At 43.7% G+C, this 27,078-nt stretch overlaps 1 protein-coding gene across 4 annotated transcripts; it reads right to left on the bottom strand.

The window, feature by feature from the left end:
• Positions 1–11,456: 11,456 nt before the first annotated feature.
• Positions 11,457–25,362, bottom strand: NFIL3 (nuclear factor, interleukin 3 regulated). Of its 4 annotated transcripts, XM_061426285.1 has the most exons (3): positions 24,607–24,695; positions 18,359–18,485; positions 11,457–13,324 (listed from the first exon to the last, which is right to left on the bottom strand). In XM_061426285.1, exon 3 carries the CDS (start codon positions 13,147–13,149, stop codon positions 11,761–11,763), a length of 1,389 nt encoding a protein of 462 aa, XP_061282269.1. In that variant the 5' UTR covers positions 13,150–13,324; positions 18,359–18,485; positions 24,607–24,695; the 3' UTR covers positions 11,457–11,760. The 4 variants fall into 4 exon arrangements, with proteins under 4 accessions (XP_061282269.1, XP_061282272.1, XP_061282271.1 ...); XM_061426288.1 differs by lacking the exons at positions 18,359–18,485; positions 24,607–24,695 and adding an exon at positions 25,275–25,362; XM_061426287.1 differs by lacking the exon at positions 18,359–18,485 and having other exon boundaries at positions 24,607–24,697.
• Between the last annotated feature and the right edge of the window lie 1,716 nt (positions 25,363–27,078).

Below are 27,078 nucleotides of genomic sequence, written 5' to 3'. Positions count from 1 at the left end.
GACAGTTTTCCTTTGCATTTTCAGAGACTTGTCAGGTGACTTAATTTATTCAAATTGTCCTTAAGGGGTATAATATCAAATACTTTTTATCTTTTTTAAAATAAAATTTATTTTTATTGAGATATAATTGACAAATAACATTGTATTAGTTTTAAATGTACAATGTGAGAACAATTTTTAGATGGAAAAATCAGAAACACTAGTAATAATACATGGTGGTACTTTAGTCGCTAAGTTGAGTCTGAGTCTTTGCCTCAAATCTGTGGGTAACAGATAAGCCTGGAAAAATTAGTATTGGCCAAAATATTGAGTGCCAAATAAAGGAGTTCGGCTTTTATTATTTATTAACAAGAGGACCTACTGAGGTTTTAAAAAAGTGAGTGGAGGTCAATCTGCAACAGTGGGCATGAGGTATGTATATATGTGTGGGATTAATCCTTCAGTTGTGTCCAGCTCTTTGTGATCCCATGGACGGTAGTCTGCCAGGGTCCTCTGTCCATGGGGGTTCTCCAGGCAAGAATACTGGAGTGGGTTGCCATGCCCTCCTCCAGGGGATCTTCCCAACCCAGGGATAGAACCCAGGTCTCCCGCATTGCTGGCAGATTCTTTACCATCTGAGCCACCAGGGAAACCCTTGTGTATATATATGTATATTACATAATATACTATATATATAGTATATACACAACACACACACATATATGTGTACATTTTTATTGAGATATAATTGACATATAACATTGTATTAGTTTTAAATATATAACATGAGAACAATTTTTAGATGGAAAATCAGAAATACCAGTAATAATACATGGTGGTGGTTTAGTGTGTGAATACAAACACACACACATATACATACAGATGTATATACATACACACAGACATATGTGTGTGTGTGTGTATGTGTGTATACTGTATATAGTATATTATGTAATATAAGCACATAGTAAAGAAGAGTTGGGAGTTAAGGGACTGCTGTAGCACCCCACAGACATGAGGCAAATAGGCCTAAACCAAGAGGATAATATACTTATTGTCCTTTTTCTTCTTTTCTTTCTTCTTACTGCCTTTTAAAGCACCACTAGTTTGAATAAAAGGCAGTGTGGACCAGTCAGGAACATGGCTCCTGAAATCACATCCTGACTCTGCTACCTGCCAGTTCTGTGAGCTTAGGCAGGTGTGATGGTTAATTTTATGTGTCAACTGACTGGCCACAGGGTGCCTAGATTAACCATGATTCTGGCTGTATTTGTGAGGGTATTTCTGGAGGAGGCTAACATTTGAATCCATGGACTGAGTAAAGCAGGTTGCCCTTCCCAATGTGCAGGGCCTCATCCAATTTGAGGTCCTGACTAGAACAAAAGGTAGAGGAAGGGAGAATTCTCTCTCTCTCTCTCTCTCTCTCTGCCTTATTGCTTGAGCTGGGACATCTCATCATTTTTTTCTGCCCTCGGACTGAGATTTGCACCATCTGCTCTCCTGGTTCTCAGGCCTTTGCACTCAGATGGTTATACAACTGGCTTGGCTTTCCTGGCTCTGCAGCTTACAGAAGCAGATTGTGGGCCTCTCAGGCCCCATATTTACATGAGCCAATTCCTCATAATAAATCTCAATCTCTCTCTCTCAGTAGATGGAGAAGTAGATATGCTGCTGCTGCTGCTAAGTCCCTTCAGTTGTGTTCGACTCTGTGCGACCCCATAGACGGCAGCCCACCAGGCTCCCCCATCCCTGGGATTCTCCAGGCAAGAACACTGGAGTGGGTTGCCATTTCCTTCTCCAATGCATGAAAGTGAAGAGTGAAAGTGAAGTCACTCAGTCGTGTCCGACTCTTAGTGACCCCATGGACTACAGCCCACCAGGCTCCTCCGCCCATGGGATTTTCCAGGCAAGAGTACTGGAGTGGGGTGCCATTGCCTTCTCCGGGAGAAGTAGATATAGATATCCTTAAATGCTATTGGTTTTGTTTCTCTAAACACACTTGACTAATACAGCTCGTTAAGTCACACTTCCCTGATGGACACCATAAAAGCTCTCAGAAGTATAGATAATACTGTTGACACTGTGTTGAAACCCAGCGCTCCCATATCCTTACTCTGACCAGCTATACTTCCTGAGGCAAACAATTTCTGTCACTACAGGCAGAATATTCCTCTGAATGAAGTTTCAGAATCTGCTGTCACCAAACCCTGGTTTCCCCATCAGTTTGTTCTCCAGTCATGTGGGAATGAGGAAGTGGGGTGGGGATGAGAAAAGAGGGTGCAGAGGAAATGCTGCTTGTGTTCCTGACTTGACACACATAATAATTTTATATGTTTAAAGCCTTGAGTTCTTATAAAGGCATGCTCAGGAATATGACCTGTTATTACTTCTCTATTATGCTTTCATCAAAAACACATATTACTGTATTTTTAAGGCAGAGTTCAATTTTGGCACCCTGTTCGTGTTTTTTGGGCATCAGAGAAATTGGCAAAAATGTTAGGCAGTGACAAACAAAAAGTAGTAGGTTCTAGTAATTGCTTGTATTTCCTTCTGCGTAGCCATTGTTTATTGCTTTCATCAGTTATTATATAACACTTTTCTCCATCACTGAACATTTTGGCCTGAAGTTAATTTACCTTCAAATTCACTGAACACAAGAGTGACACTTTCTGCATTTCTGCTTTATTGCATGACTCTAAAGAGGTGCTAAGATGATTCCTTCTACCTAGCGAAAACACACTTTCTGTGTGTTTTGCAAGCTTTAGGCCTAATTTGCATATTCATAGCAAGGCAATTATCTTGATTTTTTGGAAAAAGATGTTCATTTACAATATCAAAAATTTCAGAATCCTTTCACTTGAATTATCAAAATAATTATCACAATTTTGCACAGCAGTGATCTAGATGTGATCTCAGTTGCCACTTGGCGTACAGTCAAAAGCAAGTACAAATCAAAGAAGCAAAACGTCATTTACTGTGACATTTATCCTACTTTGTAGAAAACAGAATAGGTTCACTCCAATCCACCTTCTCAGGAACCCTGATTGGCTCAATTCATTACTGGTGAAGCGTCCAGAAAATGCTGATGCATGCGGGCATGTCAGAGCTTTTCAGCTAAATTTCACACTTGGATTTTTCATATTGTATGGTGACATGATTTTAAGGAGAGAAAAGAAGCGATCTTATGAACTGCCTGCTGGAAAAGGCTGGTTGTATGGCAACTTAGCAGTTCTGGGTAAGTTCCGAAAAGGAAAACTGCTGCACTGACCTCTCTGATTCTGTGCCCAGGTGAGCCAGCCTCCCGTCCCATCAACCTCCTGGAGTGTAGGGCCGCAGCCCCCTTCTCCTGCCAGGAGCCTCCCTGGGGTTTCTTCTCAGCAGCTTCGGTTCAGCACTGCCATGTTTTCTCACCTTTCTCCCCATCCTCTTTTCTGGAGAATTCAGTGCACACCTGGGCAGGTCTAGGGGACCTGCTGGGAGAAGCTCTGAGTCCAGACTTCAAGAGTAAGTGGAAGAGGGTGACTCCGGAGCACCCTTAGGAAATTTCCAACCTGGCAACATGGATGCGTGAAGATGCTCTGTCACTTTTAATCTGCACCCAGGCCAGGCACAAGGGCGGCTCAGGGCTGTGGTGGAGGTCAGCGTCAGCGGCTGTCCGGGCACCAGGAGAGCGCACACTGTCTGCTCACATTTGCCCAGTGGGCCTCGTCGTGGGGTTCCTGGGATGAGCCCACACCCCAGCCCCACATGACTTCAACCCAGCCCCCCTCCCCAAACTCCGGAGACCTCTGCTCATGTGTCTACCCACAACATCCTTTTCTGTTCCCCCTTTGCGCTCTGACCACAAATCTCTCTCCCTGATTCATTCTGGCCTTCCGCAAATCTTTCCCTTCACCCTTGCCCACCTGCTCTCCTGACCGCACACTTGAATTTGTTTTTCAGCAGGCAGTTAGGAGACCGAGACTGTGTTTTCCTCTAGCCATTCCTAAGCGAAGCAGGGGTAATTTTTCAAACCTGGAATTCAAAGTCCTTCGACAAAAGGTTCTACACTTACTTTTAAATTTTATTTCTTACCAATCTTGTCTTTTAAAATTTATTTATTTTTAATTGGAAGATAATTGCTTTACAATATTGTTTTTGGTTTCTGCCATACATCAACCAAATACAGTATCATAAAGCAATTATCCTCCAATTAAAAAGGAAGCAACCTAGATGTTCATTGGCATATGAATGGATAAGGAAGTTGTGGAACATACACACAATTGAATATTATTTAGCTATAAAATGGAATGCATTTGAATCAGTTCTAATGAGGTGGATGAACCTGGAACCTATTATACAGAGTGAAGTAAGTCAGAAAGAGAAAAACAAATACTGTATATTAACTGCATATATATGGAATTTAGAAAGATGGTAGCAACAATCCTACATGCAGGGCAGCAAAGGAGACACATGTAAAGAAATACTTTTGGACTCAGTGGGAGAAGACGAGGATGGGATGATTTGAGAGAATAGCATTGAAACAGGTACATTACCACTTGTAAAACAGATGACTGGAGCAAGTTTGATGCATGAAGCAGGGCACCCAAAGCCAGTGCTCTGGGACAACCCAGAGGAATAGGGTATAGAGAGAAGGGAGGGGAGTTCAGGATGGGGTTGGGGGGAACATATGTATACCTGTGGCTGATACATGATGTGTGGCAAAAACCATCATAATATTATGAAGTAATTATCCTCCAATTAAAATAAATTAATTAATTGGGAAAAAAAAAAAGGTTTCTGCCATATATTAACGGGCTTCCCAGGTGGCACTAGTTGTAAAGATCCCATTTGCCAATGCAGGATACCTAAGAGATACCGGATCAATCCCTGGGTTGGGAAGATCACTTGGAGAACAGCATCGCAACCCGCTCCAGTATTCTTGCCTGGAGAATCCCATGAACAGAGAAGCCTGGCAGTATAGTTCATAGGGTTGCACAGTCACACACGACTGAAGCAACCAATACGCTTGCGTATGTTAACATGAATCAGCCATAGGTATATATATGTCCCCTCCCTCCTGAATCTTCCTCCCACCTCCCACTCATCCCACCCCTCCAGGTTGTCAGAGGGCACCAGGTGTGAGCTCCCTGCATCATACAGCAAATTCACACTGGCCATCTACTTTATACATGGCTTATCGATCTTCTAAATAAATTCACTTCTTCAGGGATCGAGAATACCTGCACTGCTACTCAGCTCTTCCCTGAGGTCCAAGTGCTAACGCCCCCTGCAGCCCATTCTTTTCTTGCTGGGGTGTCCCCCAGGTCCTTGCTATGGCTGCAGTCCGCCCTTCAGCTTCTCTCGCAGGCATACTTTCCCCCATACATTCTACCTCTTGGTAATGTCTACTGGCTGTTCCCACTTTTAGTGTCTTGGTCTTTCCATCACAAGCAAATTCAAAACTCAAGAGGAGATACTGTCCTTTTTTGCTGTTTCCTCCATAGCACACAGCACAAAGGCATCTGGAGGCAATTCATATTTAATAATGGGCAGGGCTTCTCTAAGCCCCCAAGATCCAGCTAACGTAGTCTCCTAGCCTCAGTTACATGGGTGGTCAAGGTCCAAATGCCCATCTAGATTCTTCAGTTTCCTCTGGGTGCCAACCCTCCCCACCCCTACTCCCAGGCAAGCTGCCTTGCTCTGCCGAATGCCGACCCAAAGTCAGCAAACAAAAACCCACTCACAAACCAGCCGAGCACCTAGTAGGACTTACTGAAAATTTGAGAAGGAAATGTTATTAATGTATTTGCCACATACTCATCAGTGGCCTGCTTGGGCCTCCTCTCTCCTGTCTCTCTCCTCTTTTCTCTCTACCCCCCATCCTTTCAAAAGTAGCCTCCTGAACACAGCACAAACCACCCCACCCTCTTCTGCTCTCATTTTCTCTGCAAAGCAACCCAACCGCTTTCTTTTGGTGCCCAGGACCTGCTGACATCACTGTTTTTAGGGCTTCCCTTGTGACCCCAGTAGTACATCAAAGTTATTTTCTAAAAAAAAAAAAAAAAAAGTCCCTTCTCATGGTATATCTGGTATAGCTATTAGATTAACTTTATTATTATTTTTTTTATTAACTGGGTCTTTTGTTGTTGTTGTCGTTTAGTCGCTCAATCATGTCCAACTCTCTACGACTCCACAGACTATAGCCTGCCAGGTTCCTTCATCCTTGGGATTTCCTGGGCAAGAATGCTGGAGTGGGTTGGCGTTTCCTTCTTCAGGGGATCTTCCTGACTCAGGAATCAAACCCGTGGCTCCTGCATCTCTTCCATTGCAGGCAGATTCTCTACCTCTGAGCCACAAGAGAAGCCCCAGAAAAACTTATAGGAAAACTTGTTACATTGAAATATCTGCTCACTTCAAGGACAGTTCATTCTGAGGCTTCTGCTAGTCTCCCTTTTGTTAAATCACCATGTATTGTTACTGAATGATCTTCCTCTCCTTTCCTATCTTCAGAATTGTGTTCATGTGCACTTTCAAGTGGGTCTTATTCTTGACTTCCAGAACCTTGGACTTTATTCAAGCACTTTCCCCAAAGTAACCTTTTCCTCCTCACGTGGCAAGGCTGACAAAATGGAAAAAGGAAAAATGAAAATATGAAAAATGGCAGTGGTATCTGCCTGGGTTGCTTCGCTTAGTTTACTTTATGAAATACTTCTATTTGTTGCCAGTAACACTATCAATACTCAACAACAGCAATCACGCCGTGGCAATCTCCATCATGACTCAATGGAGACAGTGGCATGCCCTCCTGACTTTTAAGTAAAGTTCTTTGTCACCGTCTAATGCTACCTGCTCTCCTTTGCCAAGACTGCTCCCACTTACCTCCATTAGTTCTTGAATTATTTTTTTCCCTTATATTCATTAGAATCAGGAAAAGCTAGCTCTGCAGAAAATGCTGCCAAAGTCTTTAAACCAGTCATATTTTACTTCACCCTCCCATAAGACATCCTAGTTTACATTTCTAATTCAACTGCAACTCTAATTTCAACTGCAACTCAACTGCAACTCTGACTGCAATTCTAAATTCTCTTTATTTCTCTATCTTCACTGGAAACTTGAGTATTCCTTATTTAAATTTTCCTGGTTTGAGTAGTTTGCGGACATCATAGTGTCACTCCAGTGGTTGTACTACTTCCTAAACAAGCCCTAGCACCTGCCCCATGAAGTGCATGAACGCACATGCACACACATGCACACACACACACGGGTGCTGCTAGTGATTCTCACTTTTGAGAAATAATTTTTAGTTTTCAAAAGTAAGCTCAATAGCTACCATAAAAAAAAAATCTAACATGGTTTTTTAGACCTACCCAAATGTTAGTGGTTTTTATTTGGGAATATTCGCTCCTTGAAGATGAAAATGAGTCATTACACAACAATGATTTCACTCAAAAGGAGATGCTTACATAGCACTTCCACTAATTTGCAAAGAAAGGGTACTTACAACTTGGACACCTCCTTAGATTCCACCCTTCTTTGCTGCAGATTAGAGAGACTCTAGTCTCATCTCCCTGGATTATTTTAGGGGAAAACTAAAGTGTCAGATGATACTTGCCTGGCCTGCCTTGTCCTGGTCCTGTGGGGCCTGGGTTCTGGCTGCTGTGAGAAATTTTGGCAAGTTAACCTCTGAGAGTCCAGGTATTTTCCTTTATAAAGCGGGCACAATACTAATGAGATACTGCTGAACACAGGAGGGGTGTGCTGTAGGCAGGCTACAGGGGACGCATATCTGGGTTCTACACATTGGCCCCGCGACACTGCCTGTCTTGACTCTCCCCACCCACCCACCACACTCCTTGCTCACCTCATCCTGGGCAGGTGGAGGGGAAATCCAGTCATTTCTGCTGCAGCCTCCCCCTTAGTTCCACTGCTGACCATGCAGGCTTCCCTCTCTCTGCTCATGGCCAGTGACTGATATGGGGCTTCTGTGTTTTCCTGGCTGCCACTTCCTGCCTGATAGACATCTTTCTGGGAGTTCCTAAGAATTTTGGTGCTCTGGGGCTTCCCTCTCTTACTTTTTGAGTATAGTTAGAGACTTATTGGGCTTCCCAGGTGGCACCAGTGGTAAAAAACCCGCCTGCCAATGCAGAAGACATGAGATCCCTGGGTTGGGATGCCCTGGATTGGGAAGATCGCCCTGGAGTAGGAAACAGCAACCCACTCTAGTATTCTTGCTCGGAGAATCCCATGGACAGAGGAGCCTGGCAGGCTACAGTCTATAGGGTCACAAAGAGGTAGACACGACTGAAGCGACTTAGCACACATAGATTCATTTGCCTTTAAACACATTTTACATCACTGTTTTGAACCTTGTGAGTGGGACAGAGAAGCGGTAGCATTTCCTCAGCTGACACTGTAGAGCAGAAGTATCACAGTGTTATCTGACTTAATCTCTCTTTGGTTCCTAGTGAGTCTGGAATTGTTATGTCAGCCTTTATTTTTTTTAAGCTTTTTATTTTGTTTTGGGGTATAGCCAATTAGGGGTTCCCTGGTAGCTGAGCTGGTAAAGAATCCGCCTGCAATGCAGGAGACTCCGGTTCGATTCCTGGGTCAGGAAGATACCTAGGGAAGATATAGGCTACCCACTCCAGTATTCTTGGGCTTCCCTGGTGGCTTGGATGATAAAGAACTTCCCCCTGTAATATGGGAGACCTGGGTTCAGTCCCTGGGTTGGGAAGATCACCTGAAGGAGGGCATGACAACCCACTTCCGTAATCTTGCCTAGAGAATCCCATGGACAGTGGTGCCTGGCTTGCTACAGTCCATGGGGTTGCAAAGAGTTGACACAACTGAGTGACTAAGCATAGCACATAGCTGATTAACGGTGTGATAATTTCAGGTGAAAAGTGAAGGGACTCACCCACACGTATACATACATCCATTCTCCCCCAAACTCCCCTCCCATCTATGTTAACATTGAGCAGAATTCCATGTGCTATACAGTAGGTCCTTGTTGTCCTCCTTTATGCTTAAGAAGTACCATTTTAGATATCCTAGCCATGTCCTCAGTCGCTCAGTCATGTCCAACTCTTTGGGACCCCATGGACTGCAGCATGCCAGTCTTGCCTGTCCATCACCAAACTCATGTCCACAGAATCTTAGATGCTTGAAATTATAAGACAAAATGACTAGGGAGGGGGGCATCCAGATGCAATATAGTTACCACAGTAGCTAATGTTAGCAATTCACAGGGGAGGTAACATAGCCTCAGGTGGGCAGGGTGCTTTGCTCCTTATCTGACAGTCACATTTCAATTCTTCTGAAAACAACTCAAGATTGACCTTTTTTGCTATTATCCACTTGGACACTTAAAGTAAGTACCACACAGTCTGTGGTTCATCCCTTTTGGGGGCAATTTATCAACAGTTTTCTTAATATTTTCTATTTCATGGCTGCAGAATCTCCCTGGGAGTCTACTACTGAATCTCTTGGCAGGCATGCTCCCAGGACAGCAGGACCTTGGTCTCTTTTTTTGGACACTGTTGACACAGCCCAGCACTGCACTGGGCATACTGAAGGGAACTAGGGCTTTTTTTCTTCCATATGGAGTTATTGTTTTCTCCCCAGTTGTGAACTTGGACAGCCTTTTGTTTTCCCACTTAACACAGGAACCTGACTTTACACCCTGTCCTATTTTGATTCATGTTGTTATAGTCATTCCATCCATTCTAGGCTGTGAAATACTTTTGGATGTCGACTACCATCCAGTATCTTAACCCTCCTCTGCCCTGTAACATTTGCAGATGATATAGGTGTGCCTCTGGGCCTCATCCAGTCACTAAAAACTGCTGAAAAGACAAGTCCAAGGGCTGAGACTGGCAACAAATTCCCTAAGCGTCAGATTTCAGAGGAAACTGGTCACCATGTCCAAAAGGACAAAGTGGATGGCCTGTGTGTGTGTCCCAGCATTCCCTTTAACTCAAAGGATCTCTTTTTAAAATATAAAAGTGTAGGAAGTTTAAAATACTAAAAATCAGGCAGTCAAAAAGGCAGGGGCCCTCTAAACTGGGATGTTATAATTGGGAGATATGGGTAACAGAGTGAGGGCTAAGTCATCCTGCACATGTATTATGAAGCCTCAAGACCCCCACCCTATGCCCCCGGCACACACACACATACTTCTCATCGCTAGGATGAGAAAGAAGGCAGTGTGGGAGCAGTTCTGCAGAGGCTTTGGTGAGAACAGCTCTGGAGAAAGCTGTTCTTAACCAACATCCGCTCACCCCTCCAGCCCACCCAGAAGCCAGTCCCACCTTGCAACAGAAGACACGCTTGCCTGTATTTAAGGACACTTACTTCCATGGGACGACTGAGGATCCTGGACCAAGCATCAGTCATGATCTTGCCACTGGTTTACTTAGAATGTGTATTTAAGGACACTTACTTCTATGGGACAACTGAGGATCCTGGACCAAGCATCAGTCATGATCTTGCCACTGGTTTACTTAGAATGTGTATTTAAGGACACTTACTTCTATGGGACGACTGAGGATCCTGGACCAAGCATCAGTCATGATCTTGCCACTGGTTTACTTAGAATGACGCTTTCTTCTGGACTTCTATATTATAGTTTCCAAACTGGAGCTATTATTTATAGTCATCATTAACAAACTGTAAAAAGCCAACTCATTACATATACTCAGGTTGAATATGATGAAATGTGATCATTGATGTGTTCTTTGAAATTCTGGAAACTAAGTAAAAACAGTATTTCACTAGCTTAATTTCCTAGACTGTTATACCCTAGAACTGTTAAGATTTACAATAACATAAAAATGACTTCATCCTTAGTCTTTAATCCACTCTTTAATAGAACCTCTAAATAACAAAGGGGGTCAATGACTCAACTATTCACTTCCATGTGTCATACTTAAAAGAGATGACTAAAGACATGCTGATGCTAAACAACTTGGATTTTTCTACTTAAAAACAAAAAGGATATAGAAAACGAAACCTTAAAGAAAACTATATAACAGGGAGTAATTTAGTAAATTACTAGGCTCAGATGCAAGAAAATGCACTCCCCACCCCCTTTTCTCTATTCTCCTCCTATGGAAGGTTTTCAAACTTACCATACCCTGGACCAAACTAGGAAAAGAAAATTATGTGTTGAACTTATGTTTTAGTTTTCCCTCAGACAGTAAAGAATCCACCTGCAGTGTGGAAGACCTGGGTTTGATCCCTGGGTTGGGAAGATGCCCTGAAGGGAACGGCTACCCACTCCAATATTCTGGCCTGGAGAATTCCATTGACAGAGGAGCTTGGCAGGCTACAGTCCATGGGGTCACAAAGTCGGACATGACTGAGTGACTTTCATTTACTATAGATGGGAGAAAACTCCTGCAAATAAATAAAATGCAGAGTATCTTAATACAGTATCTACTTTTGTAACTTAAATTGCTTTCTTTCCCATAAAACTAAGTGCAATAGAGCAAAAGTTCTGTGCTTGTCACCAATCCTTTATTGAAACTGGTAACTTACACACTTTATAATAGAACAACAAAAATAATGTTCAATATATACAGTCTTTGCGATGGACTATTTGACTATACACAAGGCAGAGTGATAACACAGTCTAATCTTCATAATAATTTGTGCACAAAAAGACACCCAACAGACAACATGTGAACGTTATACAGTGAAATGACATCACAGGTCCAGTGAAAATTCAGGCTAATACAAAACGTACTCATCTATTGCAAATGACATCTCTAAAGGCCCAGAGCTTGTTCAGTAGTAATTTTACCCAGAGTCTGAAGCAGAGATTTGGTGTGTGGCTATAAGTCTTTTAAGTGAGACCACCTCTGCAGACAAGTTTGCTATCCCCTGCTTCAGAAACAAATTCTCTGGGTCAGAGACTTTGTAACCACTGTCTTTCACTTCCACCACTCCAGTTTTGAAACTACTCTGAGTTTTGCCATTAAGTTCTTTTTGATGCCAGTGTTCAGATTTGAGAGACCAATCTTGAATGTTAGTCACTTGGACTGAAAAGGGAGTGAGAGAAGAATGTACCAGGTTGGGGGTGGTATGCTTCTCGAGTTCGAAATGTCTCTTAGACGTCATATCAACAGGCGAGGAAAGTTTTTGCGTGCCATCAAACTCATGATCGAAGGCTTCCACTTTTATCTGCATGGCTTTGGCTTTAATCCGAAGCTTGTGTGGCAAGGCAGAGGAATTCACTTCTGGAACTTTAACCACCGTGGCGTGGACACGCTGAAGTTCGACGGGAGAGTGGATCGGGCCCTTGGGAACCTGCTGCTCATCTTCTCCGTCGGATGACTTTCCTACTGCACCTTCATCAGTTTCTGATGTCCTCGGAGAGTTACTGGAGGATCGGTTGACCTGCAGCAGAGGGGGAGAGTGCGAGTATCCGGGAAAGGAATTCCCCATGTAGTTCTGATACACGGCCCCTCGGTAGGCACCTCGGTCATCTCTGGGTTCCCTGGCATAGCTCTCCAGTTCCAATGGCTCTTGCTTGATGACCTGGAACTTGCTTTCTGGGCTTCTGCAGCCATTCTGCACAGGGCCCTCCTGTGAATGTTCTAGCGAGGATACTTCTGAAACATCAGACAGAGAACTCTGAGGAGAGTGCTTGATGACAGAAATGCAACTGCTGGCCACCATGGAGGGCTCATGCTCATCCACAAAGGCGCTCACAGTGGATTTGGAAGTCTGGTAGTCTTGAAAGTACACAGCTGTAGAATTACTGAGTTTCTGAATCTCCTGGGCATAGGCTGTTGAGCTAATTAAACCAAACTTTAATTTTAGGGAAAGCAGTTCAGCTTTTAAAGTGGCGTTTTCTTCTCCCAGTGCAATGAGTTTGTTCTCCAAAACCAGGTCATTCAGTCGACGTTTCTCCCGGGACCTCTTGGCAGCTTCGTTATTTTTCCGCCTCTTTTCCCAATACATGGCATCCTTCTTCTCGTCGGGAATGAATTCCCGTTTCCTCCGACATGCTGAAGACTTGTTTTTCCCCACACTTCCTTCATTGAGAAGGAGTTCTTCCCCTGTCGTCAAGTCTTCGGAGACTTCGGTCAAGGCAGAATTAAGCACCATCATCTTGTCCACGTTGGTACCAGCATCAAGAGATGCCTGCTCCTTCTTGATGCTCTGCATTTTTCTCAGCTGCATCAGCTGCACCTTAACCTATATGAGCAGTGCAGGAGAAGAAGTTATTTCCTCAGTGTTCTCAAGTGCTTTAAAAACTGCAGTTTAAAATCCATCAATATTCTTCCTTTTGTTCTACCATCCAGAATAAATCTCTCCCACTCCTCTCACTGAACAAAGTAGGGGTCTTCTAGATGACCTGCAATACACAAAGAGAAATAGTTATCTATTTGGTAAATATTTATTGCCAGCTATGTACAAGAAACTAGACGAAGCATTGAGGGGAAATAGTTTTGTCCTTCAAAGAGTTTACAACTTTGAAAAGAAAGTAAGTACCCAAATACCTATACTGTAAAGTTGTAAAGGACAAGTCCCCACTGAGAACGGTCAGCAGGGGAGTATGTGGTCCAGGGGAGCGAGAGAAAAGAACAGATCTGCCCTGGGGAAAAACAGAAGGCGGCTGTGTTTCAGGAGAAAAAACAGTGGGGTGGGGCATGTGGGGATAGGACATTACAGGAAGGAAATGACAGATCGCCTCTGGTTAGTACATTTTTAAATAGTACTTGCATCTTGTGGGGCTTCTGAATACCTTTAGATAGCATTTATATGACTGCCAAGCAAACCAGTTCACCTCATAAAAGGAACTTTTCCAAGTAAACCCTTTTAATGTCAGTAGACAGATTCTGTAATTATATGGAAAACAGAAATGGAGCTAGATTTTTATTTCCACAAAAACAAAAATAAAAGTCACACAAACAACTGAGTTGTAGTTGTTTAATTCTTATGTGGTTTATGTCACAGTCATTCTGCCAAGTGACTCAGCACACCTGAAAAGGACTCTTCTCAATAAAGCTGTCTCTTTGACGCATTTGTGCTATGAGAAAATGCTTTTTTACCCCTGGTTCCCTCAAATTGATTTATCAAACATTCACTTAAGGTTGTAGCATCTACAATGCCTTTTTTGGTCCTGATAATTCTGTCCTAAAAGATTTCACTGATATAGTAGCTTCAGCCTAAAACAAATGGTTACTATTCAAAGGGATATATTTTTTTTTAAGTACAGTGCCTTCTTGAAACTTAAAATTATTTTAAACTGAGAGCATGTAATTATGGAAAGAATTTCTTTCTATTTTACTAATTAGTTTCAAACAAAATATAAGAACTCGAAAACAGGACTATCAACTAGCTTCCTTTTCCACTGATGACAAATTTATAATCTGAATTTGGCCTGACAGGAGATAATAAATCCATATTAGGCTCCAATAACAATCTTTTCATGGTAGTTTCGGATCTGTGTTTCTGGACAGGGTTTCTCTGCCTAGTTTTCCAGTAGGTTATACTTTCATGAAGGCGATATGGTAAAACAACTGTTTATTCAGCACTATCTGTATATGGCACTCTCTCCTGCCCCATTAGAAAGAGTTAATGTTTCCATGTCCCTCTTTCTTTCTTGTGCATAGTTTTATATTGACTAATGAAGTTTGATTTTATCAGTTGGAAAAGCCTGCCAGCTTCTTGTGTCTTTTCCAGAAGGAATAGAAGGAATGATGTAATCATTTCAGGATCATCAAGGATAACGTTTAATGCCACATTTTCGCCCATCAAACTGAGCCAATACGAACAGTGAGTTGCAATTCAGCAAAACTTAATGATTATGAATACTGAGCTTCTGTTTGTCTTTGATAATATACTTTAGTGGGAAATGAAGGCAAGTCTGCCACAGCAGGCCGTGATGGTGTGAGAAAGGGAGCTTCCTAGTTATCACTTAGTAAACTACACTACTTCTTATATTTGCACTTATTATTTCTTGGTCTGACATGAAAACTCCTTTTCCTTCTACTTACTGAATGGATTATTTCCTTCTGTCAATAATTTGTATTTCTTAAATCTGTTAAGTCCTCCCCACTAAAATCAAATGAATGCTGAAGCAAGAGTAAAAATTCCAACTCTAGGAAGATAACTATATTGAACTTTTCCAAGATGCATTTCAAATCTCCACTGTATCCCCAGGTACTACTATTTATTTCCTTGTACACTATGATTCTGAGTATTTTTTTCACTTGACCATCTTTCTGTTCCATGCATTTTTAAATTTATCCTTTCCTTGGAAAAAAATTAAATTCTTTCTACATTTCACCTAACCTATGAATTGTTACAGTTATGCTTTTGAAATGCCCCACCATTCTGTCTGTATTACTCTTTCTAAACTTTTCATTCTTTCATCATTTCATATCTGTTTCATCATTTCAAACCTATGTTGAGTGAGTTAAGACTCTGATTTCAATCTCCTGTTCCAAAGAATCACGCTGAGTGAGGGCAGGCAGGCAGCCCTTGCCACATGCATAGAGAAAATAATCCTACTTCTGTTTAACAAAAATATCTCACTTATTCTAAAATCTTTTAAACCACTTCTATATGTCTAAGTACTGTATGTCCACTTCTTCATCTCTATAACTTTGTTTGGTATGTTCAAAACCTGCAGAAAAATCTCATTTCTTTTCAGTTAATCTTCCGATTTCAATTTCACTCGGTATACTAGAATCTGGATTCTTCCCTCATCTGCACATAATAACTGCCTCTATGATTCCACCAGCAAATCATCACATACTACATAAGGGTATCTTCTGTAATATTATTTATCAAATAACTTTTCTGTGTTGAAAAGAATTTACTAGCAGTTCAAGATACTATAGAGAGAGGTGCTGATTTTGTACAACGTGTATCTTCCTACATGTTTGTTTTGTATGCCCAACTAGAATGCCGATTAGTTCAGGGAGCAAATTAATATATTTGTATCCTAGCAACAAACTGAACCTCTTAGGTGCTCGTCATTTGACTGAGACTTATTTGCCTTACCTAAGAGAGCTATGTAGCCAAAAACTTGCTGATACATTCTTTGAAATTTGATATTATTACATAAATTCTAAAAAAGATTGTTTTACTTATTAAGAGAGAACTTCTCTTATTCATTACTTGTCTTATGCAACAGATATGGAGCACCTACTGTATATCTGGCACTGAGCCAGACTTGGGGCCGATAAAGATGGAAGGAAGAATCAAACTCCCAAGAATCAGGGACCCCTTAGTCTTTGGTGAGAGGCAGGCTCATGAATACAGAAGAGCACTGTACTCATCCGCGGGTGTGGTAGGAACGCTGCCAACATGGGGAGTCAGTGTACGTATCACGTTTCTAGCCACGCTGATTTTTTCTTGGTATGGTGACAATAAAAACAATCATTACAGGTGCCATTTACTCAATACGGACTATGCAACAGGCACCCTGAGCCTGGCCTGTCATTATTTCACTGCCTTCATGATAATAACCACTTTCAGATGAGAAAACTAAGGCTGGGAGAAGTTAAGCAACTTGCCCAGTGTCACACAGCTAGTTAAGTGGAAGAGCTAAGATTCTCAATTCTGTTCTTCTCATTTCTGTGTAATATATACCCATTTACTAAGTGATTTTGGAGAAGGCAATGGCACCCCACTCCAGTACTCTCGCCTGGAAAATCCCACGGATGGAGGAGCCTGGTGGGCTACAGTCCCTGGGGTCACTAAGAGTTGGACACGACTGAGCGACTTCATTTTCACTTTTCACTTTCATGCACTGGAGAAGGAAATGGCAACCCACTCCAGTATTCTTGCCTGGAGAATCCCAGGGACGGGGGAGCCTGGTGGGCTGCCGTCTATGGGGTCGCACAGAGTTGGACACGACTGAAGCGACTTAGCAGCAGCAGCAGCAGCAACTAAGTGATTTGGGGGCAGCAAAGCACTATTAGATGTGGCCAGAACTTCTTTCAGACAACAAAGGTACCATCTGGAACTTTTCTCCATCTTCCTCAGAGTTGTTTTATATCTGTGATTATTTAATGAATTGAGAAAGCATTCTAAATTTTCATCTGTCTCTAAAATTTTAATCTCCTGGCAATCCTATATGCTAAAATAAATAGAAGAAAAGAAAAGTTACAGCTGTTGGCACTGTCATCTGCGATTTTTTTTTTCACAAACCCAAAATATATCAATTTTCAACATGGGAATAGGGTACAGTTAAAACACAGAAGACTGAGGGACTTTCCCAAGATCATGCAGCACTAGAGGGCAGAGATGTTGAGGGGAGAGAATCTATCTGTGCCTTTCAACAATACATTTAAAGAGCATGCAAAGGTGGATTGCAGTGCTTTCTAAAAACATCAGTATTTATGTTCAACTAATACCTTTATTTCAGATTCCAGTGTTTTCCCTTATGATTAATTTAACAGTCATTTCACCTCTGCCTCAAGTTTTCAGATCACCACTAACACTGTGTTAAATCAGTCACCGCTAGTTTCCTTTCTGGTGAGTAATTGACACTAAATGCCAATTCTATGATGCTGGTGTGTTCAGCACGATCGGTTTCATTACACCCATTAGATAATATGGCTGCTTCTTAAAAACACAAATAAAAAGAGAAATTTAAGAGCAGGAGTCATCACATTCCAATGACATATTTTCCCACACCTAACACGGACGTGCCATTGCTAATTAATGCTTTTTCATAGTACATCACGAGATTTCTACAGGCAGGAGTTGTTTCGTAAGCCCAGATTTAAAATTCTACTTAAGTCAGATGACCTAAATGTTTTTAATTAAGATTAAATTTGGTTTAGAAAATTCTCTAAACAAATAAAGCTTTACAGCACAAATTCTAGTCCTAATTTCTTTTTGAGGAGGGACCTTATGACTTATGTTTACAGTAACAGACCTATATCTTCCCTGGCCTCCAACACATCTCTCAGGGAAATACTAGTGGACAATTTAAACTTGTTACAAAACAAGAAAAGAAACATTTTGTTTCAAGCATCTAAAAGCTGACTAATAGCTTAGACATTAAAACCTACTATGAAAAAATTTTATTATCTCTTGAGAGAGACTGCAAATTGCTTCTATTCTAATCTCTGATTTTAACATTCTGTCAATACAAGATGAAGTACTATTTGATATGCCCAATGATTTGGAAATATTTTGACAAAATTACCTCATTTTTCCTCTACTCTCTGAATGTGCTGTTTACACTCTTGGAGATATAGTATAGATACCATTAAAGGAAAAAAATCTTTTATGTTAAACTACATCTCTCCACTAGGAAGACAACTGCTTATTTTTGAGATAAGTGCCATTTTAGTGAAAAAAGATAAAAGTTAATGAATCAATTCACAGTTCTTTAAACTAGTAATACTAGCAAATATTAACCTACATTTTCTTCCTGTGGGTAAAACCCATGATGTGATTGTTTCAATAAACTGCTTTATTTTCTTTTCCTGGATGAGAATAAAATCTGGGGGTGGGACACCCTGAAGTTGCACGAGGATCTTCTAATCAGGCTAGAAAATAAAATGTTTTTTTCAATTAAGAAAACTATGTTAAACCTCATAAATGCCTCCCATTAATAATATAATTCTGTCTCTAGTAACATAGACTTCAACCCTGAAGTCAGAGAGAAATGTATACTTGATCAAGATATGAATACACACATAAACAGATTCTCACACGCTCTGCCAAAATCTATCCTAGCATAGCAACAAACTGACCAACATTTTCTATTCGGATACTTCTGTAAATGAATGTGTCAAAACCAGAGAAAGTTTATGATAAATGAAAATACTTCAAATTCCTTGCTCTCTCATCCTCAACAAAGGGCTACTTGAAAATTAGATTTAAACTTAATAAATACAATGACAACATTGCATTTTACTATAGCACTGATATAATTTACGGGATTGAAATATGAAATACTATAGTATAAGCTAGCTTTTTATTTTTATTTTTTTTAATAAAAAGAGTCCACTATTTGTAAGCGAGCTCTCAATGGAAATATTCTGAAGACTGCTGGGGGTAAATGCATAGATGCTAACACAACCAAACAACTTCAAGGCTTGAGCGAGGGGAACTGGAAGGGTGGGGGTGATGAAATACTAATGCATTAACAACAACAAAAACATCTGCAGTCACTTCAAAATGGGGACCATTTGTTTTCTTGAAACTTTCAAAAAGATAACTTCTCATTAACTAGCAACTAATCTGAAATCCTAAGGGACACCAATAATCATGAAGTAACCCAGTTATAGGAAATTTCTGCAACAGGTAAGTAATGCCAGAATACATGCAACATGTGGCAATGATGGGGAAAACAGGGTGCGTGCAGGGCTGGGTGAGAAAAGGGTATGAAAGGGCAAGGTTGTGAATGTTCCTAATTACACTGAGGAATCATTCCAGTTTTCCTCAGCTTGACTTTTTAATTTCTTGTTCAGTTTCTTTCCCAGTGAGCAGACGATTACAAATGCCATTTACTATGTGCCTCATGAGTAGAACAGATTATTTTAAATGTTTATTTTTAGTGTTTATTTGAAGGCTACTTAATTCCAGTTTTAGATCCCTAGAAAGTTAATTAATAAAAGACACCATGTTCTGAGAACTAAAAGGCTTATAAACATCATTCTGCTTCCAATGAAAATGAATGCTCAAAGCACAGATTATTACGAAAGGTATCTAGTAAATCTCTACTAAACGTTCTTATCATAAAAACAAGCTAGCATACTCTAATTAAAACCATATGAGAAACAGTGTTTTTTTAACTACAAGAAAGTTATTTGTAATGAAATTTGAGAGATAATTGGGGGTGGTGGTAATATAACTTCATTTTGAAACTGAAAAGCTCTTATGTAATGTCTGTGATCAAAGGTCAATGTCTTTCGACATTCTCACACAAGTCCAATCTGGATAAAAATCAACTCAAATGTAATTTAGAAAAATAACAGGATATCAAACAATGTGTTAACCCTGTGAAATACAGGCATACCTTACAAAAACAAGAAATGAATATTAAAGGAAACTTCAATTACATTGTTTCTGTCATATTTTGAATTGAATCCCAAGTGTGCTCTCATTCCTTAATACAAATTAAAAATAAACAACTCTGAACAGCATCAATGCCATCTGGATTACAATGGAAATAATGAAGTATGTGTGATTTTACTCGGGTAAAAATAAAGCCTCGGCAATATGACTGCACCTTTTCCATTCTATGCTGCAATCACATTCACGTCTCGGAACTGACTCTATGGACCAAAGCAAGGTCAACTAGAAATATCCACTCAGCTGGTGAGTCAAGCACATTGCTCAACATGGGAAAGGGCCCAAACAAAGGGTTTTAATTTTCAGGTTGTTGCATCATAGTGATGTTATAATTGCACTTAGCAAAGATAAGTCTTTAACACAGAAAAGGAAATTGTTTCAAAAACTCCAGTGAGCTTGCATTCATACTCAGGGAAGAGACAGAGACAGAGCCCCCCTCCCCCACAAACCCATTTTTCAGGTTCCTGGCCTGGACTGCTAATCAATTTCTCCTAAGGTCCACTTTCTTAAGTCTAAAATGGGGATGATAACAGAAGAGTCAACACAGTGCCTGGCACAGGCAGGGTCCATTTTAGTAAGTACTAGCTCATCATCTCTTCTGAAGAATAAGCAGCATCAAGGCAACAATTATGATTAGTTCCAGGCCTAATTTTTGCCTCTTGTAATTCTTAGCGAAGCATTGTTCTATGTTACAAGGATAAACCAAATGAAATTTAATTCTACATTAATAGGTCAACCACTGACAGTTTCATGGGGCATATCCTAGGGTTTTAACCATAAAGGATGCACACACTGCCTCCCAGGATAGCTCATCTGTGAGGTCGAACCAGCCTGTGATCTCTGACTGGAATTTTAGACCCAGAGATTATCCAGGCCCAGGAAAACCATCAAAACAAGTCAAGGGAACTGGAAAAAGACAGCTGTTTGGCCCTTTTTACACAATTAACGCTACCATCAACTCACCTCTCTCTGTTCCTTTAAACAGTTCCCCCGAACATTAACCCAATGACTTGGGAAGTATGAGGTTCTGCAATCCTGTCAAGAATTTCCTTCAAACTAAAATTACCATTGAATGAAATAGCAAATAGTTTTGAGAAAAAAATTAATCATTACTAGAACAACAACAACAACAAAAGCACAGTATTTCAAGAAGAATCTTTAACTATAGGCTTAGTTCAAACTTCAACCCTTACTGCACAGAGACTTAGGCAGTGAAAAATAAAGATGAATATTAAAATACACACACATACACACGCACATATACCTGCTTCCTGGTCACTTAAGTCACTTAGACAGGAAGCATTTACTGAGCTCCCCACAACTCTCCAGCTAAATAGGATTTATTCCCTCAGTTTACCTCGGAGGCCTATCAGAGCAGTCCCCAAGACTAGGGCCTGGGACCCAGCTTTTCTGAGCCCAGAGCCTGTATTCCTAGGTAGCACTTCACTGTTTCCTAGCTACTGACCTGCCTGAAACTCAAAAGAAACCATTAGGGACGGGGGAGGGGGGTGGGTAGGATTTGATCCCATAGAAGCCAACTTTTTAAACAATACACTTTTCGCTGATGGCTTTTAGAAAACTGTGACGCTGCCCTGAATTTACTGCGATTTATTGCATGAGCACAGTCTCAGAAGACTTATTGCCAGGATGAAAGTACCGTAGTCTTACTCAGCAGGACAGCGGTATCCCATCCACACAAGTGTTGTGATTTTTTAAAATATTTAACTCGGGGGGATTCGAGTTCTCTCTAGTCTAGCCACATAACTAGTGTTCAAAATATATATCTACCAACACAAAATATATATATATATATATACACTTGACTCGTCAAGTTGGGGTCCTCCATGTCATCATCATCAATACTGAAGCAACCCCCACCCCCCACCTCCAATTTTTGTGGTCTGTTGACATTTGGTGGTTTTCTTAGGTCTTTTTCATTTTACAAGAATCGGAAGGACACACAATGACGCCTTCTCGAACAAAGGTGTCGGCGGTGCTCAGGAGCTCAGCGCGCAAAAAAAGCAAGGCGGCAGGCCCCTGGAGCAGCCCGGGCCGCGGCGCTGAAGCGCTCAGGGGGCCGGGCAGCCCTCTCCGCGCGGAGCGGCCTCGCCCTGGGTCCCTCCAGCTCGCTCGGCTCCGATCCCCCAGCTCCAGCTGCCCTCTTCTCTCTCCCTCCTCCCTTCCCCTTTCCCTCTTTCCGCCCAAGCGAACCTAGGGAGCACCGCACTCCCCGGCAGCGGACGGTCCCTCGGCGGCCCCCGCCCGCCCCCCGCGCCACGCCCCCCCCGGGCCCGCCCCCGCCGGGTGGGCGGCGCAGAGGGGCCTCGGTGCAGCCTAGACCCCCGCGCCAGAACAAAGGAATGTGGGGAGGGGGCGAGAAGGAGGAGCGCAGGCCGCCTTGCAGCCCCGGTCCAAGCGCCGCCCAAGGGCGCTCCCTGCCGTTGACCGAGGTCCGCGCCCGCCACCCCCACACCCTCCCACACACCCCCAGACCCGAAGGGGCCGCAGTTGGGAGGAACGCGCTGGGAGGAAGGGAGCACCCCTAAGGTCGCGATCGGAAGGTGGCGCTACACGGCCCCTTCAGGCCCAGGGCTCCCAACCCGAGCTCCTGAGTAGGTCGGGGGTCTGACACTGGGGCCCTGGAGCAATATTAGCTTCTAGGAAAGCGACTTCAATTACTTGGGGCAATAAATTTGTTCCAGAGGTGAATCTCTGTAATCTTTGTCCCCTTCTCTGCCCTCTCCCCGCCCCTGAAAAACCCTCCACAACCCTGCTCTATTTTACTAGGGGGAAACAATCTGACATACACACACCATCATACACATATATTCACACACACACTACATAGAAGTCCAGGAATAAATTTAAAATCTGAGTATATTACATAGTCATATAATTCTCACATGAATAAAACTGGGACATCCATTAAAAAAAATACAGTCTACTAACCTATATCTGTTTCCCATAAATCATATCTGGTCTGGACGAAAAAAAAAATGTGAAATAATACTGTGGCCTCATTCGCTGTTATTTACAAAAGCCAAGACCAAAAGATGACACTCGGTCATCCCCTGCTGTTCTCAGGGAACAGCACTTTCCTAAAGTGTCCTTTAAAAAGATAAATGGGAGTCAGCATCCAGCAAATCACCGGGCTCTGCGAAATGCCTTCCTAAAAATACAATCTTATCAAAGGTCTCTCGGAAGGCGTGGAGTTAAAACTACAGCAAATGGCCTTGAACTTGTATTTGCACACAGCCCTGGAGAAAACACCAGAAATAGCGCTGTGAGGCCACAATTGTTAAAATGCGATAGTTAGGGCTAAATTTAGAAGAACGCACATTTCATTTAGGGCAAAAGACGCACATTCGGCAACATGAGCAAACTCAATGCTTACCCAGTTGTCTACTTGCTTGTTTAAAATATCCTTTTAAAAAACTGTTACAGTGACATTTTAAAGGCTGAGATTGTCCTACTTTCTTTGTAGCAAGATTATAAAATCACGTAATTAGCTCCCTCTTCCTATGCTCACTGCCAGCAAATTCGTCAGTTACATAATGCAACATTTCCAGGAAACTATTATGTGCTGTCTTGTCGTGTCTGAAAAAGCAATGACAATAAGGTGAAAAAAAGGGCTGATCGAACGGAATGCATTAAAATTAGGAAGGTGGGAGGTGAACGTCACAATGGTTTGTCCCAGATTTAAAAAGAATAGTTCAGAACACCAAAGGGACGAGCTCGGGTAGTATCCAAGATCAGAATACAACCCGAGGAATTCTTCCTTTTATGTTTTGTAGGAGTGTTTTAAAAAAAAAAAAGACACACATCCTTTTCGTTTGGGACGTAGTATACACGCAAATAATGATCCAATACCCAACGCTGCACTACAATTACCAAATCATTGCCCACGTACGCGCACATTCGCACATTAACCCTTAATCCTTGCCAGTATTTCACCGTGGGCAGATTATGCAATGTATGCAAGGACAAATCCCACAACCTCCCCGAGCGCTGGTAAAACACGCTGACGACAAACAGGGTGGAAAACGTCTGTGCAGACTCAGCCCCGGACACAAACAAACGCAGCGCAGGCATTCTCTGAATGCCGTCACCGTTCACGCTACCGACGCTCTTTCTCAACGAGAAAATCAAGACTATTCCCCACTACTCAGCCCCCCTTCTCTCCTCCGCTGCCAGTCCCACTGAAGGGACCAGAAAGGAGAGAGCGCAGCCCTTCCCCAAGAGACGGCTCAGCCTCCCCGGCGCTCTCCTCTACCAAAACATCAATTTTCCTGAAATCAGGAGACATTATGCAACAGCAGCGGGGGGAGCGCAAGCCAGCCCGGACTACGTGCCGGAGCGAGGGCGCTGCAATCAAAGCAGCCACCTTAAGGTGGCGAGTCCCCTCCTGACAAGGCAGCAAAAGTTTATGTAATGAATGCCCCGCGCACACTCGCAGCCGCGGGCCAGCCCCGCGCACAGCCGGGCCCCACGCACAGCCCGCCCCGCGCCCAGCGCCCGCCGGCCGCGCGCCTCAGGAGCCCGCGGGGAGCCGGGCGCCGGGCCCCGGCCAGCGGTGGGCGGAGCGCTTACCGTGATCCTGCTCTTCGGCTGGCGAGTCGGGGCGGCGGGAAGAAAGAACGGGGGCCGGGAGCCGAGCCGACGGCGTTCGGGGACCGGGGTTCGGCCGGGCCTCCGGGGCGGCAAGCGGAGGTGAGGGCGCGGCGCGGGAGGCAGGCGGCGCGCCTGGTCCGCGGGCGCCGTGGCCGCGCCGGGAGATGTGTGTTAGTAGGTCAGTTCCGAGCGCGGCGCTACGTCGCCGCCCGCCAGCCCCGCCGTGACGGGCGGCCCCAGCCCCAATCGCCGCGCCCGCACCCGCCCCCAGCCCGCCGCCAATGGCCGCAGACGGCGGGGGCGGGCTCTCCGAGGCCCCGCCCCACTCCGCCCCCGCCCACTCCTCCTCCCGGCAGCGCCAGCAGCACCCGGCCCGCGTCCCTTCCCGGCCGCGGTCAGCACCGTCGCCTGAGTGCCGGGAGGACCAGCTCTCCGCGCCCCGCGGCCCGCTCCAGGGTTGCGCAACGGCCGGCGAGGTCGCCTCGGTTGGGGCGAGCCTGGGGAGGGGCCGGAGACCTCCGCCTCGCCGTCCGGCTCCCCTCACCGCTGTCTTCACCCTCTCGGTCACCGAGGTGCCTTCCTGAGCCCAGCGACCCTTGCTCGCTCGCCGAGGCGCGTTTTGTTTCCCCGAACGCCGGCCGAGCTACCTGTTGCTGACCGAGTACCGGGGCTGAGGGCCGCAGGCCTCTTTGGCCGGGGCGTGGCAGGGACCTCCGCCGCCGCCTCCGCGCACACTCCTGGAGGACCCCTCCTCCTGGAGATGGGCGAGAGGGAAGGCTGGGGGCGCTGGCGAGCGGCCAGGACTCCGGGCGGGCCGCCGAGGGGAGAGGGCCAGGCAGCGGATCAGAGCCCAGGGGTGCTGCGTAGGCAGCGGTTACAATGCTCCGCGCGCGTCTCCACTGAGAGCGCGACGGCCGGGAGCGAGGGGTTGGCTAGGTGGGGAAGCGCAACGCACGAGTAAATGTCGTTCACTACACAATTAGGACGAAGATGACGGCTGCGAAGTTTTTGCATAATATGACGGGGAAACCAAGCTGGCGGAGGTCCATCTGCCACTCCCCCAATCCCCCTGGCCACGCCGAGAGTGGCTGCCCGGGATGCAGTTTCCCGGGCCCCGTGCGCCCAGCTGATACGCCCGCTGGCGTTTGCTGCTGGGGCTTGAGACGGCTGCTCACGGTCTCCTTGATCTTGAAGCTAGGAGCAAGTCTGTCTTTCTGCCTCTAAGTGGATGTGGTTGGCTTTTCCCAAAAATTCTCTGGCTACGTAAGAGACATAAAGTGATAGGAGAAAGGACACCTCACGACGAGTTAAGTCATGGAGCCAAAGACTGAAAAGGCACGTGACATACACCGGGCTCGTTTACACGTAGAGCAGCAGTGCCTGCCTTTGCGAAGGGAGCCATATTCCTGACAGTGATGCACAGACTTGCCCAAACAGAGAATGTGGCAGGTGCAGAAGGGTCTCCTGATCTGCCTGGACTATGTGGGAGTTGGGCTAAATGCCTTTCACGAGTGCCCACTTCTTTTTCCTATGATAAAAACTCACTTTTTAGAAAAAGAAAAATCTGAACTAAACACCCAAGAGTAGAGTGAACACCCCCTTTCCTCCAGTTACCATCACCGACCTCCATCGTCAATAGAAATTCTGCTTGCTGCTTGTCTGTTTTCTGTCTTCCCCATTCTCATATTACAGAATTATAAGTACCCGAAGACTGATACTTAAACATGCTTATTACATAGCAGTTAGGTTTTCGGAAGGCTTCACATTTCAAACTATTCTCCAAGGGCAATATTGTGGTTCAGAACACACGCATGTTCACAATTCATCTGGTAAAGTGTAGACTTACCAACAGGGCCCTGTCAACGCAGACATGCAGTAGGGGTTTTAGCATCTTCCCCAAATTCACCTTTCCAGAGGCTCACCAATTCGAGAAGCACATCTGTGTGTGGCTTTTGAGTCAGCTACCTATATTAGACATCTATTTCAAAGAGTTGACTCCTGTGGTGAAAATGAATCCTGATTTTAGTTTATATTTTCTGCTCTTTTCACTTTTACTAATACATTTCTTTTTTTCCAAATCCTCACAATGCCCACTGTAGCTTTGAAAATCTCTCAGATGAAATTAAAACCATATGCATGTCAGTTACCTCTTCAGGGTTAAAAATGCCTCTAGTCCCTAGAAGTCCAGATACACTAAGAGCATATCACCTCAATCCCAACCTACAAACATGTTGTCCACATTGTTCTGTTATTTAAATAGTTTCGCAGAATTCCAAAGCTGTCCTAGAATGGGTAGTGTAGTATTAGTTGCTTAGTTATGTCTGACTCTTTTGCATCTGCATGGGCTGTAACCCACCAGGCTCCTCTGTCCATGGAATTCTCCAGGCAAGAATACTGGAGTGGGGAGCCTTTCCCTTCTGCATGGAATATTCCCCACCCAGGAATCGAACC

This window comes from Bos javanicus, chromosome 8, assembly GCF_032452875.1.
Source record: "Bos javanicus breed banteng chromosome 8, ARS-OSU_banteng_1.0, whole genome shotgun sequence".
NCBI classification, from domain to species: Eukaryota; Metazoa; Chordata; class Mammalia; order Artiodactyla; family Bovidae; genus Bos; species Bos javanicus.
This window is presented reverse-complemented; position numbering and strand designations above follow the sequence as displayed.